Source organism: Glandiceps talaboti, chromosome 12, assembly GCF_964340395.1.
Source record: "Glandiceps talaboti chromosome 12, keGlaTala1.1, whole genome shotgun sequence".
Classification (NCBI taxonomy): Eukaryota; Metazoa; Hemichordata; class Enteropneusta; family Spengelidae; genus Glandiceps; species Glandiceps talaboti.
Window position 1 is genome coordinate 9,474,301 of NC_135560.1, and position 16,855 is coordinate 9,491,155.

The 16,855-nt window shown below is 36.0% G+C and overlaps 1 protein-coding gene across 6 annotated transcripts in view; it reads left to right on the plus strand.

Annotated features, from left to right (window-relative positions):
- LOC144443220 (rho guanine nucleotide exchange factor 28-like) overlaps positions 1-12,447 on the plus strand; it is a 162,639-nt gene extending 150,192 nt beyond the window's left edge. For 5 of the 6 annotated variants that reach the window (XM_078132631.1, XM_078132629.1, XM_078132634.1 and 2 more), the window contains 15 exons: positions 477-602; positions 753-870; positions 1,388-1,437; positions 2,350-2,472; positions 3,036-3,203; positions 3,661-3,844; positions 4,386-4,466; positions 5,047-5,235; positions 5,713-5,880; positions 6,662-6,834; positions 7,287-7,425; positions 7,885-8,000; positions 8,419-8,453; positions 9,096-9,252; positions 9,592-12,447. In XM_078132631.1, coding sequence (XP_077988757.1) covers positions 477-602; positions 753-870; positions 1,388-1,437; positions 2,350-2,472; positions 3,036-3,203; positions 3,661-3,844; positions 4,386-4,466; positions 5,047-5,235; positions 5,713-5,880; positions 6,662-6,834; positions 7,287-7,425; positions 7,885-8,000; positions 8,419-8,453; positions 9,096-9,252; positions 9,592-10,656 — 2,892 coding nt within the window. In that variant the 3' untranslated portion in view covers positions 10,657-12,447. The remainder of the gene's footprint in view (positions 1-476; positions 603-752; positions 871-1,387; positions 1,438-2,349; positions 2,473-3,035; positions 3,204-3,660; positions 3,845-4,385; positions 4,467-5,046; positions 5,236-5,712; positions 5,881-6,661; positions 6,835-7,286; positions 7,426-7,884; positions 8,001-8,418; positions 8,454-9,095; positions 9,253-9,591) is intronic. The other variant, XM_078132630.1, reaches the window with a different exon arrangement.
- The last annotated feature ends 4,408 nt before the right edge of the window (positions 12,448-16,855 follow it).

The window sequence follows — 16,855 nt, forward strand, 5'->3', positions numbered from 1 at the left end:
ATAGGGTATCTTTGTTATTGGCTATTGCATCATGGGAATCTGCAGAAATAATGTATTCAATGGTTGCACAATGAATATTCATGACTCCTGATTGCTTATTACCATCAGTGTAAAACATCTCATGAATATTCATTGTTCAACCATGAACATACTATTTCTGCTGACTTCCATGACCAATAGCAAAGATACCCAAAAAATGCACAAGATCAAATTGATATTTCTCTGAAATCACAAGTAATTGGAGGTGATGTAAACTCATGAAATGTCTCTCTATAACCCATAGTTTATGAAAATGAACAGAAAGTATCAGATCTCACTCACGTAACAATTTCTTAAACATTTAGACGATGGAAGTGTTCAATTTGAATCAAATTCCATTAAAAGGCTAACTGAGTACCAATACTAGACAGAAATCTGAGCTTCAATCTGTAACACTTCCCCCGTAAACTAACATGTTAATTTTTTTACTCCTCCAGTTTGCAGACAAGACTGGGGATAGAATGAAAGTGGCATACGGCATATTTTGTGCCCATCAGAGAGAAGCTGTAACAAATTATAAAGATTTACTCAAATCAGATAGAAAATTTCAGTCTTTTATCAAGGTAAGATATTTTAGAAGGAGACCAAGTTTTGGAATGAATATTATTTCACTGTCCAGATTTTGTATATTTTATTCTGGCTATGTGCTGATTTATTGAAGGATTGTTCAACAGATTCGATGTAAAATGTCTTTTTTTCATTTTCCACCACAGAAATGCAGTCAAAATGCACTATGTCGGAGATGGTCTATCCCAGAATGCATCTTGGCAGTTACGCATCGATTGACCAAGTATCCACTTTTGATTGAAGCTATTATCAAAAATACTAAAGGTAAGAAAGCCAATCACATTCTAGCCATTACTAGAGATTACTTGCACCGGTGTGCGTGCATACTAGTGTTATTTGCACATGAGAGTTAGTCATTATGTCTAACAAAGAATTTTCTAAAAATAGTCTAGTTGCAGCTAGTGCAGCTTTAACATCCACATGAAATCTTCATCTTCACAACCAAGTGTTCAAATTTTCAAATCCACACAAAAACCAAGTGTGTTCAAATCTTCAAATTCAAAATTTCAAATCCACACAAAAACCAAGTGTGTTCAAATCTTCAAATTCGTGTGAAAACCAAGTGTTCAAATCTTCAAATGCACATGAAAACCAAGTGTTCACATTTTCAAATCCACACAAAAACCAAGTGTTCAAATTTTCAAATCCACACAAAAAAAGTGTCCAAATATTCAAATTCATACAATAATCAAGTGTTCAAATTGTCAAATTCACATGAAACTTTCAACTTCAAGACCAGATGTTCAATATTTTAATACTCTTGGAATGTGTTTACTTTCAGCTTCAAGACCAGACTATCAACAACTCCAAAAGGCAAATACTCTTGTAAAGGTACAAAATTTATTTTTCTCAACTCACATTTTGCACACTATAAAACTGATACCATTTCTAGTGAAAACCTTCACTGAAATCACAATATCTAACTTGTGAAGTTTAATCGGTATCGTACAGTGTGTATTCATGTCTGTTTAAAGAAAAAATCACAGGGAGGAATTCCCAGCACTAAAATTCTTTTTTGTCAAGGAACAACTCGGTATTAACTCAGTATGATGGAGGTACTTGAGTATGCAGAGGTTTGATTCTGAACCCGACTGGTGTTTCTAAAATGTTTTGTAATCAAAAACTGATACCATAATGTTATTGTACTATCATACCTTAACATTTGGTCAGAGTTTACCTAATACCAGTTGCTAGACATCATTGAACATGTTTTAGTGGTTGGGATAGTAGAAGTCTTAGAATATTTCAACATGCAACCCAGACATGATGTGTTTAGACTCTTCTTTCATTATTCTCAAGACACCTCAAACCTATTCTTAGTTCATATCAGTTCAATTCAAGGGGGAAAAAATGAGGGGTCACCATGCAAAGTTTTGAAATAGAGATCAAAATGATATCAAAATTTAGTCATTTTAGAATCCAATATGGCTGCCAAATCCAATATGGCCACCAAATCCAATATGACCACCAAATCCAATATGGCCGCCAAATACTATGTTTAACAACAAATTTCGTTGATTATTTCAAAAGGACAAGGAACAAGCTTTCAAATGGCAAAGATTTTAAGGTTTTCAGGGAAATTTGTCCCCAGGTGCATTCTATTTGAAAACTTAAAGTTAAACAATTTCTGACAAATGATAGTCTGGGACTGTTTTTGTATCAAACATAACCTATGCAAACATTGCATATGGGCTGTGTTTTTGTATGGTTTGATAATAAACTAATATTTTGTAATCTCTACAGAATATTCTGAATAGAGTTGATGCCCAGGTCAAGGACTATGAGAGGGAACAGCGACAACTGGCAATTTACAATAAAATAGATGCCAGATCTTCAGTTTTATTGAGAAGTGGTAAAAAATTTAAAGTAAGTTTTGTTTATTAGTTTACTAGTTATGGTACACTGTAACCTCTCTGTAACAGACTATGTTATAGTGAAAATTCTCTGCAAACAAACACCTTATCATGTCTCCAAAATGTAATATTTTCCAGCGAGCGTATTCTTCATGTTAACAATTCGTTGTCATAGCAAATTTTTTTCATGTCTGCAAGAGTTCGTTCTGAAGAACTTGTTTTTAGTTATGTGTAGGATTTAGAATAATATTCTATACCACATTACTTCTTTCTTTCCTGTAGACAAGAGTTTATCATACTTGAATGTCCTTCAGACTTTATAATAGATGAAAGTAAATGCAATAATAAACTGTGTAGTAAAGGTATGCATGGACACTTATGAATACCATGCCAAAAAGTCCATACAATGAAATATCACTATTGGAGGAGAAATAATGCAACCTTGATAAAGTATTATTTTCATAAATGTCGTAACCCCAACTAAAATATAATTACCATGAACAACTCAAGTGTATCAGATTCTGAAAACTAATCTGAAAACCTGTATTGATAATGTGAGATTATGTTTTGTTCTAGAAATCAGACATTCTTGCCAACAATCGTAAATTGCGACATGAGGGTGAAGTCCAGTGGCATTCTGCCAGGGGGAAGCATACTGAGGTGCAAGCTGTACTACTTACTGATGTACTTATATTCTTACAAGATAACAATGGCAAATATTCATTTCTTAATCTAGACCAAAAGGTAATGAACCATCATTTTTTTCAAACATTTCTATGCTTTCTTTCTTCTGAAATGATCGTAATAAACAGAATCACACAATTCAAATGATTATCCTCTGCTTTTGATGTCTCTGTTGCTGTTTGTCTGTCTCCCTGTCTGTTTCTCTGTCTCTGTCTATGTCTGTCTGTCTGTCTGTCTGTGTCTGTCTGTCTGTCTGTGTCTGTCTGTCTGTCTGTCTGTCTGTCTGTCTCCTGTCTGTTTCACTCTCTGTCTCTGTCTCTCTCTGTCAGTCACACACACACACACACAAACACACACACACACTTCTGTATGGTAGCTCAGTATTTTACATTCTGACTCTGAATATATACAAAACAGTCCCAAGGCTTTGTCTTTACAAGAGGTATTCATTTTGCATCCAACTCATAGACTTCATTTGTACAAAAATATTGATCTACCTTTCACTTTCTCTCACTAGAGTGCAGTAGTTCCTCTCCAAAAATTGATGGTACGCAACGTTGCTACGGATAAACAAAGCATTTACTTGATAAGTCCTCATAAACCAAGGCCAGAGATGTATGAAATCATGTTCGGTTCAACAGATGAAAGAAATCTCTGGAAAGAAACCATAGAAGAAGCTGTCAAAAACTGCCCAGATGAAGGTGAGAATGTCATGTGATCGAACGACTGATAGCGCCCTCTATTGTACAGAGTATTTTTTTTAAAACTTTGTAGATAATCTGTGAATACTGACTTAGAAGAGGAATGAAGTACTAGTGCCCTCTTGTGGCTGAACTTCAGCCTGTGTTAGTTTGCGTTATAGAAAGTGTATGCCAAGAGGGCAAAAGTGAAAACACTGTGACCAGTTTATATGTTTTCTACCCTTGTCTGTTTCGTAACCCAAACAAAATGATGGTGACAAGTAAGATTAGAGTTAGGGATGTTAGAGTACTGGTGGTTATATTGATAGAATTATTACTCTAGGCTTTACGCAATGTAGAATTGTCATCACATACCAATACAGGTATGTATAACTCAGTATACCTACTTGATCAGTGCATTACTCCCGTTTAAAATCAACAGATCTCCAGTTTGTCAAATCTCTTATCAATAATCCTATGGCATTCTTAGTCCCAGATACGAATTATGTGTTTCCAGCTGGTTGTACAAATTGATTCCTAATTTCTTTTGATTTATACTTAGATGAAGGTGTTGTAGAGGAAGAAATAGATGAAGAACGAAAACAAGCTGAAGCCAGAGCTGCCAAAATAAACACATTACTTGGTGAGTTATTTCACAATCATGTATTGGTTACTCTAAACAAGGCTCATATATATAGACTTATTAAAAGTCTTTGAAAGCCCCGGAATGTCCAACCAATCCTTGAAAGAGCAGGGAAGGTTGACTTAACCCCTGGAAAACAATTTTTACAAAATGATCATCCATGAAATGGTGAAACTTTGTAGTGCCTAACAAGTGAACAGTATGTAGAGACAAGTCTAATGGCAGTTTGTCAGAGAAAAGTATTACAATGTACCGCTGAAAACAATGACGCTAGACAATAATAGTCATGGAAAATAAATCAAAAACTTGAAATTTGAAGTAAATGTAAATGTATAAACCTACACTTTGTACAATAAAAACCATGTTATCCGAAATAGATAATTATCTGACTAGTCATATATCTTATTACATTTGTAAACATTGCTTACATTCCACCATCTGTCATAATTGATTTTTCTTTTCCAAACGATTGAAACTATACCATCGTTTGAAGGATGGCATACTCGGAGTCAGAGTAAATAAAATGCTCTTTTCAGTATCATAATTGATATTTATTTGTTGGGGGGTCTCTTATTTACAGAGCAAATGCAAGAGAAGGATCAGCAACTAGATAACTTGTTAATAGAGAAATGGAAAATCCTGCTAGGTATGACAGAATTAGTTGGTAAAACGGAAACGTCTGGAATCAGTCGGATGAGTTACAGAGTGGAAAGTACTGAGTCTGGTCTTCCTATGACAAGGGAAATACTGCTAGCAGCTGTACGTGAAGGTAAGGTAGTGTTGGCAAGGAAAGTTATCAGTTTTGTACAATGTAATCATTTTTGTGTAGTATTAGTAGTAGTAGTAGTAGTAGTAGTAGTAGTTGTAGTTGTAGTAGTAGTTGTAGTTGTAGTAGTAGTTGTAGTAGTAGTAGTAGTTGTTGTTGTTGTTGTTGTTGTTGTTGTTGTTGTTGTTGTTACAAACTCTGAACTCAGGATCATCAGTTTTTTTCCATTACCAGTCATCATAATTATGTCATTTACAATTGAAAAGTAGTAAATTATGCAGGGCATTATTGATATTTATTAACCTCTCATAATCATACAATGTCTACAGGGTATTATTGGTGTATATACACCTCTGCCACATGTTAACATTATACAGTTGTTATTAAAATAGTACTGGTACATACAGGGTGTTACTAATGTATATTCTCTTGTGTTGTTGTAAAATATGTGAATAAACTTTATACAACTTTTTTTTGTAGCATCACGACTGACATCTGCTGTGTATGGTGCTGGTGGTTTGTGTAGAAGTGCTACAAGTGTTGGCGAAAGTGAAAGTGCAACATACCATTCACCATTGCTACCCAAGAGAGCTGAAACCTTTGGTGGTTTTGACAGCAGTGGTAAAGAACAAACTATTTTACCCAAAGGTAATTTGAAATCATTCATTCCTTCACCATGCTGTTCTACCTATTACCATGAATTGATTGACCATACCCAAGTTACCATGGTAATCTCTTTAGTTCAATACCCTCAACTGCTAGTTGTGGTTGATAAATTGGCAAAATCTACTGCTGACAATGGCATTCTTTCATACAACACAATACTTACTGTGAGTATGAATGTTCATAAACTCTGGGTTCATCATTACTAATGGAAATTTCTACTCCCTGAGTCACAGAAGCAAATACCAAATGTTTGCCAATGTCTTGTCAGCATCTTCAGAGGTGTACTACAATTACAAAGAACACATTAGTGGCCATCAACCTTTATCAGCAATACACCTGTGTATCAGGTGATAGATGTGATGTGAAGAATGTCAAAATCGTGGATATAGAAGATCAACTGTATAGACGGGGGTTGAAGGAAGCCATATATGTATTCACCAAAGGAAGCCCACTTTAAACTGGGATGCAGGCATGGAGATCCCCAACTCATTTCACCTATCTCTTCTTCTGAGACACGTGACATAGTCCACTGTAGTACTCCCCTGATCAGCTGACGAGACTTCAGCAAAAATTTGGGATTTGCTTCTGAGAAATTTTTGGATTCTGTAAATATAAATTTTCATTAGTAATGATACTTTATACTGTACAATGAAATACATAACCCAATAACTGTCCATGTTCCGTGTCTCAGTGACCATACAAAAAAAAAGATGTCAGGGATTCTTATTGAGTTCTTAAATGTCTCTCTTTAATACACTTACAGCTGGAGTACTGAAAAAGCGATTCATCACACCTGCCATTGACTCTGAGACACGCAGTAACAGCTCGCCAAACCTCACTAAGGGGGACAGTAATGTCAGTCCCAATCTCCATGACAACAGAAGAGGTAGTGCTACAAGAAGTCTTAGTGATGCTGACAAGAAAGAAGCTGCAAGGGTAGGTCTCCACATTTAAACTCTGTCTGTAAAAAAAGGAGTAAAGAAAAAAATCGAGTTTGATGTGAATACCAGGAGATTATGGTTATGAATAGCCGCAAGCAGAGGTTATTAATCTTTTTACTAAGTGAAAATAATAAATTAAAATTTTTTGAAAACTATTCTAGTATAGTGTTACTACCAAACCAGAGTGACTTTAGAGTTTCAATTAGACGACACGATGTTACTACCAAACCAGAGTGACTATAGAGTTTCAATTAGGCAGCATGGTGTTTTTTTTTACGTTTCATGCAATGTTTTTTGTTACAAATTTAAGAAAACAAAATACACATGAAATGTGACATTTTATCTCACTATGAACACAGAAGTAAAGTCAATGAATGTTTTTTATGGTGGTACAATTGGCCTTTGGCACTGTCTAATAGCACATGTAATTTTTTGTTTCCTTTCCAGCAGAGGAGAGATAGTAATAGTTCAACGGGAAGTGGAGTTGTTTTCCCACATGGTGCATTACAAAGAAACGCCAGTGATTCTTTACGAGATGAAAGGGAAGAACGGTTGTCCGATACAGCTAGTGACAGGGGGTCAACAGGTGAGAAACTTTATGATTCAACTCTATACACAACAGTTTGTTTTAAAGCATGTATACAAGTTGTTTTGTCCATTCTGCTAGTGTTTCACATGTAAGGATTTCAAGGGGGTGCCCCAGTTTTCAGAAAGTGATGGCTAAACTTTGGTCATGACCACTGATTTTATGGCAGTGCACACAGCCATGAACAAAATATGTGTAAAGGAACTCTGGGGGGTTCTCAAAAGAGTATTTTACAGTTGTGGGTAGGAATGTTTCAATTACTGGTAGTCACTATTAAAAAAGTACGGCAAGAACAACACATACAATACTCAATTATTCTGGACCTCACCAAAAAGGCACTCCTAGTGAACAGCACTCCTAGTGGCCAAACTGTGAAATGTTTTATCGCTCTGATAATCAGAATATAGTGTGTTGCTGTGTCATTGTTATTTACATTACTATTTCTGTGTTCGTATATAGGAGAATTATCCACGGCAACAGACTCAGGTGTTATAACACAATCTGTATACGTACCACCAACTGTAGAACAGGTGTCTTCAGTCGCCCACCTTACACAGTATCTGAATTCTCTATTGGTAAGTCAAATTACTATACACTATACCGTAAAGGGATAATTTTCAATCCCATCTCAGTGTCTCTGTACTTCCCAACTTGTATCAAGCCAACATTCTCATGAATGGTTCTCCCCTAAATACAGCTATTTTCCAAAAATACTGTGACACATTTCTTCTGTGTATATTCATGATACCGTAGTCTAATATTTTGAGATAAAAAATATGTGTAATACTCTCTAAAATGACAGTTTCGCAGGCACTCTGTGAGTTCTGTTAGTGTGTTACAATGTTTTGATGTCAGCAGTTATATTATAGATCAATAACAGACATAGAATTATATACAGAACAAACCCTCAAAAATAACACATAAATTTTCTGACTTTATCAATGGTAAAATTTCCCCTACCATATTGAATAATGAATTATTTCTTTCTCACAGTTTGCTGTTGCTCAAAGAGATACTGAATTTGAAAGGTAAGGAATGTGTTGTATTCTGCAGTTTTTGTAAATATAACCTAACTATTATTTCAACAAGCATAGTTTTTTTGTTAACCTGAAATGCATCTCAGAAATAACCTTAAACTTTTGCTGTTACTTTGTTCAAGAATACTACAACCCAATTTCAGTTAAAATCAAGAAAAAAATCCATGGGTCACCATACAAAGTTGTGAAATAATGGTCAAAATGTTATCAAAGTAAAGCCATTTTAGAATCCAATATGGCCGCTAAAAACTAAAAAAAAAAAAAAAGGTTGATTTCATTGAAAAAAAAATGATGGGGTCCCTCATATTTCTTTCATTATTTGAAAAGGACCAGAAGCTAGCTTCCATATGGCAAAGTTTGGAGAGATTTGAAGAAATTTGATTTTCGGTGAAATCAGTCCCCATTCTACCTTAATATCCTGTGTCACCAGCACACACAAGTATTACATGTCTGTAATCTTTAAATATGTATGTCATACATCCATGTCTATATAAACCTGGGTAGATCTGACTATTTTTCAGAAATTTTTTTTGAAATGTGACAACAACAAAACCTAATGTTAGTGTTGTATTTTATGTTTAGTTGGTTTGGATATTGTGATTAATGACATCATTGTTTTATCTTGGTTTGTAGAATGAGAATGCAGCTGACAAATAGAAATTCTAACAGAAGTACAATAGATGCAATGAAAGACGAATTAGAACGAAAGAAAGAAGAACAAAGACAAAAAGAGGAACAACTTAAAAAGCGGGCAGAAGAACTACGATACACAGAACAACAATTACAGCAGGTATGAAAATGACAAATAGATGATCAGCAAAGCTCATCAGGGGTGTACTACAATGGGTTACAATGTACTACAATGGACTCTTCCGAGACACTTGACAATAGCCCATTGTAGTACACCCCTGACGTTGCTGCAGAGACATCAGCGAAAATTTGGGATTTCGCTTCCAAGAATTTTTTTTTACTCTGTGAGTAGAAATTTTCATTACTAAGTATGAAACATGTATTTGTTATGGAGAATGTTATTGAAATGCAGTCTCTCCCTAGATCTTTCAATTTGTATTTTCAGTATTTTATAGGTGATTGCTGTAGTACTGATTACATAATATTGTTTTTACAACAGGAACGAGAAGACATGGTGGAAGAAAAGGATAGACATCAAAAGGAATTGGAAGAACAGGAGAATAGAATACAGAGAGAAAAACATGAATGGGAACTATATCAAATACAGTTGCAAGATCCAAAACTACTGCAAGTATTGCACCAACGTGAAGGATCGTGGTCATCGCAGGGCTCACAGGGAGAGACTTCATTGACACCAGCAACCTCAATGGAGGCTTTGTCAAGGACTGTAGATTGGGTGTCTACCAGTTCTGATTCTGTGTACAGTAGTACTGAGACTCTCACAGAATCTATGTCACATAGTCACAGCAGAACAAACAGTGAGATATCACATGTCTCCAGTTATGCTGGAAACACGACAAAACATTCAGACTTAGAAAATTTAATTCTGGTGCCTCATCTTCACCATCACATGAAACCAAGAGCAGTATCGGAGCCGATACATGATAAAGTGGACTCTGTGCAGGATGATCCCAGGGTGCGTCGGGGCAGTGATGGCAAGAATTTACCAATACATCTGTATAGTGCAACAAATGAAGGACGTCAGGTAGTGGCCGGTCCACAGCAACAGTTGCCCATGAAACTGATGAGTAAAGAAAAGGGGAAAAAGAAACAAAAAGAGAAAGAAAAGGAAAGGGGTTGTTCCCCAAATAACAATAGTGCTATTTACGAAAGGACTAGGACCGCAAGTCCCACATTACCTTTGCCAGGATCTCAAGTCAATCAATTAAGGAACGTTGCCAAACCTGGGACTCATGCCCCACATACACATGGTGGTAGGACATCACAGTATCAAAGATCACATACTGAAACTGTTGCTATGCAGGTTGCCATGGAAAAAACACAGCTGCCTCACCAACAATCCTTGCCAACTCACCTGATGAGGGATCCAAGTATGCTATCAAGGACACTACCTACATTACCGCATCATCAGCAAACCCAGCAGTTCCATCATCATCACCATCATCAACAACAACAACAGCAACATCAGCAGATGTCTCAACATCCACAACAGCAGCAGGAGGAAACACCACCTTCACCAGATCAAGAAGTGATTTACTTCTAAGTAAAATCTCTGATGCAGTATCACTGAATCAGAAAATAATTAAAATACAGGAAACTTCTTGCGTCAGGAATGTTCACACAAAAACTTGCAGGGATTTTAGAAGGACTAAAAATAGATGCCTGTATACCTTACAGGTGGAATATTGGTGTCACTGTAGCAGATATATTCTTTACGTAATCTGTACCATCATTGGATGTATTAGAATGGAATCAGCCAATCATGTGTGAAGAATTAATTGGCAACCACCTGGGTTGATGCAAATTAGCATAGTAGAATAAAACCTGGGTACATGTATATGAGATTTAGCATAATAAAAACAGTGTCACATTATTTTCGTTGATTATTTTCAAGAAATGCCAGTTATCGGACAAAGATATGTAAGATAGAGATAGATAAATCATGACAAGATATGAAATTGAGTCGACTTTTACTGAGACCCACTAAAACTTTTATGTCACCTGACACAATAATGGCAAACTTTCTCACAAACCTACTGAGCATGCTCAGTTCACTGAGAAATAGTGATGGTTGACGCATTTCTTCGAGCAATATGTTGGTATATAATTTCTTGGCATAATGTATTTTTTACAACAAACTTCTGTGTAATATATATTGAAGGAAGCTTATTACAAGAAATTAGAGTCCGACAGTATGGTACTTAAAGCACAACATGCACAAGAAGACAGATTTCAGTTGCAATTGTTCTAAACCGATTTATACCATACCAGAATATGGTTGAAATCATCACGCCTACTAGTGACCTTTGAACTTTTAACCCCTTGGTAGATGTCAATCATTGGGCATTTGCATATGAATGCCTGAAATATTACTAGCTATCATTTTTCGTGACAATTTGAAAAGGTGCACAACTACCTTACTGCCATGATTAAAAATAAATGCGAAAAAAAAATAATGCGAAGTTCTTGAAATATGAAGAATATGAAAACAACATACTCGCTGCGAAAATAGACAGTAGAGTTATAGCTCTTGTGATCTTTTGACTTTTCTTTTACAATGGAGGTATAATATTGGCAATTGTGTTGCCATGGTTTCTTTGAAATGAACTGTAATATTGAACTTGATGACCATTTTTATAGGCATGCTTGCATGTGTACATTTAATACCAAGCGTGATGTTATTTTTTAAATGTTTTCAATCTTATGATAATATATTGTATCAAAAACATGACTGTGTAATTGTAATCACTTCTGTTTTGTAATTTTAATGTCTGGTTAATCTTTTGTAAATTTCTGTTTCATCAACAAATCTTTTTGTTTGTATGTATATTATTCTGCAACTTTTTAATCACTGATGTTGGCGCCCTCTAGTGGTGAGGTGATTTTTTTTTTAAAAATGAGGTGTAGCACGAACGACCACCAGAGGGCGACAGTCGTGTGTGCTGTGCTTCCCTTAGGGATAACTTATCACCATGTAGGCCTCTTGGAGCTGTAGTATATATGTAATTATACATGTGTCTATTGAAATTTGACACAAATGTAGCAGGAGTATACAGGAACAGTAATTTCTCACCAAGCCTATATCTCTGGTATTCAGGGAACAATGTGTGCTGAAATTCTCTGTTGAAAAATTTGTCTAAAGGTGTGGATAGGTATTTGAAGAGAAGGTTATCAACAAATTTTCACTCAACAGTTCGAAAGACAAACATTTCTTCTTCTTTTTTTGAGGTTTCCTTGACATGCACTGCTCAAGGGATACTATGGTTTACTTTATTGTGTACAAATACTGTGTAAAACAATGATACATTGATGAAAATATTAAAATCCAGATTTTGACCAGTATTGATTGTGTGTGTGTGTGTGTATGTGTTTATGTGTGTGTGTGTGTGTATGTATGTGTGTTTGTGTTTGTGTGTGTGTGTTTGTGTGTGTGTTTGTGTGTGTGTGTGTGTGTGTGTGTTTGTGTGTGTGTTTGTGTGTTTGTGTGTGTGTTTGTGTGTGTGTGTGTTTGTGTGTGTGTATGTGTGTTTATGTGTGTGTGTGTATGTATGTGTGTTTGTGTTTGTGTGTGTGTGTTTGTGTGTGTGTTTGTGTGTGTGTGTGTGTGTGTATGTATGTGTGTTTGTGTGTGTGTGTTTGTGTGTGTGTTTGTGTGTGTGTGTGTGTGTGTGTGTGTGTGTGTGTGTGTTTGTGTGTGTGTGTTTGTGTGATGTGTGTTTGTGTTTGTATGCATATGTGTCATCAGTGCATGCTGGATGAATGATTAAATAATAATGGTAGTTTTTAGCACAAGTGAACTTAGAGTGGATAACACATGTGGTGCGCAGTCTAGACCTGCCAGACCAAAGAGCGAACGGTTCACCAAAAAGTCTATGACCACAACGATTGGTAAGTGACGTTAACGCTCCTTTCAATCTGTATATTCATCTTTATTTTGTTGAAATGAATCAACATTTAAAATTCAAGCATGGCCAAAATAATGGCCAATATTTCTCTAGTGGCCATTGCAAAATAATGGCCATTAGTTTGAATTTTAAACGATGATCAATGTCAACAACATAAAGATGAATATAATTAGAAAGATTAAGTAATATCAGGGTATAGACATGTTGTGTTATTACTTGTTTTGCTTTGAAATGTGATAAAGAGACGTTTTCCCGAAAACCATCGGAAATTCTGAAATTTCTGAAAATGAATCTTGAGGTTTGTTTTGAACACAGTAATGAGACACAATGAATGGAAATAAAATGTCAGTACATCGTAAACCGATCGGCAGAATATCCACTTAATAACCGGTTTATCCGAATAATAATACTAGTACTGATAATAATGTAATATGTCATGACGACGACATTACCAACACGAAACCATCTCTTTAAAACTGCTTTCACTTGGTAAATAAAGTAACGACCAGAATGACATAATGAAGACCATGATATAGTTTGTGGAATTAACGTTGGTGTAGATCTCAGACCACTAAATAGAGTGTAGATCAAGCATCACTGAACGACACCTCAGGATTATCTCTCCCTACAGTGATGACCGAGGGTTCCGTTGCGTCACCAAACATCGTTGCTATGGCAGCATTATCAATGTCATCCCAAATGTCCTGAAAACAATGACAATGTATCAGTTGGTAGATTAAATAAGTATTACATGTTTGGTCTACCATGTGTCTACTGTAATATTGACCATACATCTCACATAGGACTCCAAACAGCAAAACAGAACAATGCAGAATTATGTGATAGGTAAACAAGACAAAAAGTGAAACTGAATTAGTTAGTGTTCATTTCCTAGTAAGGAAAAATGAGGAATGAACCCGACTTAAATCAACAGATATTGTCGATTATATCACCTTCATGAACATAAAAAGTACACTGTCATCAATATGTCAAAGAAATACATAATTAGATTTTAAATGTAATCTCATATAATATTCTTATTACTACTACTGTAAATTCCAGTGTCACAAAGTTGTGACGTGTTTAGTGAAAGTATGTTAACCTGGACATTAGGACTGACCCAAAGACAAATAAAACATTTGTATGCTGTGTCACAGATGACATATTCATGATTTTTATAGTAAATTCTATATTTTAACTACATCGCATGTCCCACTTAAATGTCCCACTTCGACTGAAAGGTCAACAGACTCTCAAGAATGTACAGTTGTATGTAAATCCGTGATGGTCTAATTTGTATGTAAATTAGTTGGTAGTGAATTATCATGTTATAGTACTACCAGGTGGTGGAGCTCTTTATGCCGGGGTTTGTGTATACCCAATCATTGTTAAGCAGTCACCTCTCTAAACCAGTGGTCACATGCTCCTAACAAGTCCTGAATTCAGGCTTATTGGGTGAACTTGGCTGATACTACTTAAGCTTGTTGCTGTTGGCTTGCTGACTACTGTGTGTTGTCGCCTGGATTGGATTGCGTTCAGCACCAGGAACTCAACCTACACAAAAGGACACTACGTTAATTTGCCAATGGATTACGGACATTAACTGTACTTGGTACCGGGTGAGTTGTCGTCTGCCGAATAAGGGGTAAACCATTTGATTTCGGGGGGGGGGGGCAATACCCTTTCCTGATCACAATTGAAATTTGAATTCAGAAAACTAACACCAAGAAAAATCCTCAAAGTATATTGTTGCATGCCGTGCCATTCAAAATTGTTTTATCATGATTAAAATTTATACAGGATTCATTCAAGGTACTAAGTCAGATCAGTATTCTTAGTAATTTGATTTGATGGCAGTGTTTTGGTTTGTTTCAGCGCTGCAGCGTTTGCCAACAGTTAGTATAAACCTTTGGCAACAAACTTTGAAAGATGAAAACTTTACTTTAGGTGCAGTGAAACACGTGTACCTGGGAATTTGACATTTGTATCTAGTTTCTGCACTTACACAACACAAAATTTTTTTTAGCTCATACCCTGGAAAATAAATTTCTCTCTTGCGTTGGTCAGCATATGTTAGTTTTCATGCTTTTGGCGGGCTACATTTTATCTTTCGAACCCCCCCCCCCCAATTAAATGGTGTACCCGTAATAGTCATACGGACTGGCGGAAAGCCATTTGAGCTCCATATTTCGCGTCTACGCTACATTGCTGCCAAGTCGAATATGACAGAACAACACGGCTTCTGACAAGGGATGGTAGAGCACCTGGTGGAGGGTCTCCCCAGGTGGATCTATGAGCATACAGAACTTATTTTGAAGTGATTTAGCTTATTCTGCTGCCGTATTTTCATGGGCGATAGCTAATGTATGATGAAAATACAGCCGAATAAACCGAATCACGAATGAAAATAACTTCTGTATGACCTACCTTCTGTTGTGAGGACGTGGGGCGCTGTTATTATTACACAAATGTATATGTACACCAAACGTAATAATGCAGAAAAGGACGAACGTCACCCAACATCTCCTGGTATTACATGTAAACCTTTTGACACTGGTGGTCTATTGTTATGCAAATTTACCGTTTCCGCTGTAAAAAGTAAGTTCGTCGATGTTTGCCGGGATGTTTGTGAGAGAATAACGGGCATATTTCTGGATTAACTCGCCAAATCCTTTGAAAACCGATTGGAAGGTACACTTCTTTGTTTTCTAGAACTAAATGGTTTCATTATTGTATCCATTATTTTCTGATCAATATCAATAGCGGTGTGGCGTTCGCGTCCGGTTCGGAGGCAGACACAAATCTGTGTAAAGTTGCAGACGACAGTTGGCAAATCTAGCTTTCATGGTCGCGGATATCAGTTTAAAATGACCTACAATAAGCTTAATGAATTTACTTTTAAAATGTTTCATAGAAGTGTATACTTATCATGTGGAAACGTCTAAAATACCAGATACCGTCGATATTACCGATTATAACATATTTATATGTATAATATATTTACATACGGAAAAGTAGTTGAACTTGAAGTTGTTGTTTACTTGTTTACACCGAAAAGGTAAGCGACTAATTTGCATAGTTATTTGATACTTCATAATTGGCGATGGTCAAGAAAAATAGTGAAATACTTTATGAACAGTGTTCTCAATTGATATGTTGTTCTCTGTCATCTGATTCAACACTCTGTTCTATCCCTTAGTTGTGTGTGCCACTCGACCATGCATCTTGTGACAGTCTTCCTATCCCTGGATTACAGGAATCTCTGCACAGAGTGCATATATGGTAAACTGACTTCAGCATGGGTTGGTGATTGTATGTTTATCACTATCATCTTCAAAAGTACTTGTTGTAGACTTGCTAATGGTTTTTGAACTAGTAGAGTGAACTGTGTGCACTCGTGGACAATTAACATCAACTTTGAACTTTGACTGAAAATACTTGGACATAGAACTGTATCCAAATGAACATTTTTGTTGGAGTATCTGGTTGATCACCATCAGTGAATAGGTCAGCAACCGTAAGTCAAACAAGTTTATATGCATCAAATTATATGTGTAGTACTTGTAATTTGCATTGTCAATGTGTGAAGTCGATACTTTGAGTTGAATACTCCGTTACATGTTGCAATATGTCAATGTTATAGATTGTCAATATATGTGTGTTTTGTGTGTGTGTGTGTGTGTGTGTGTGTAAATTGTCAAATTGTGTGAAATTGTCAAAACTCCACGAGTTTGAAGTACAGTATTCTAAATTGAAGGTGGGCAAGAGTGGCCCCCAGTACGATTTACAGAAAAAAATAAGTGTTGAATCACAAATTACAAAGATAAAATTTCAATT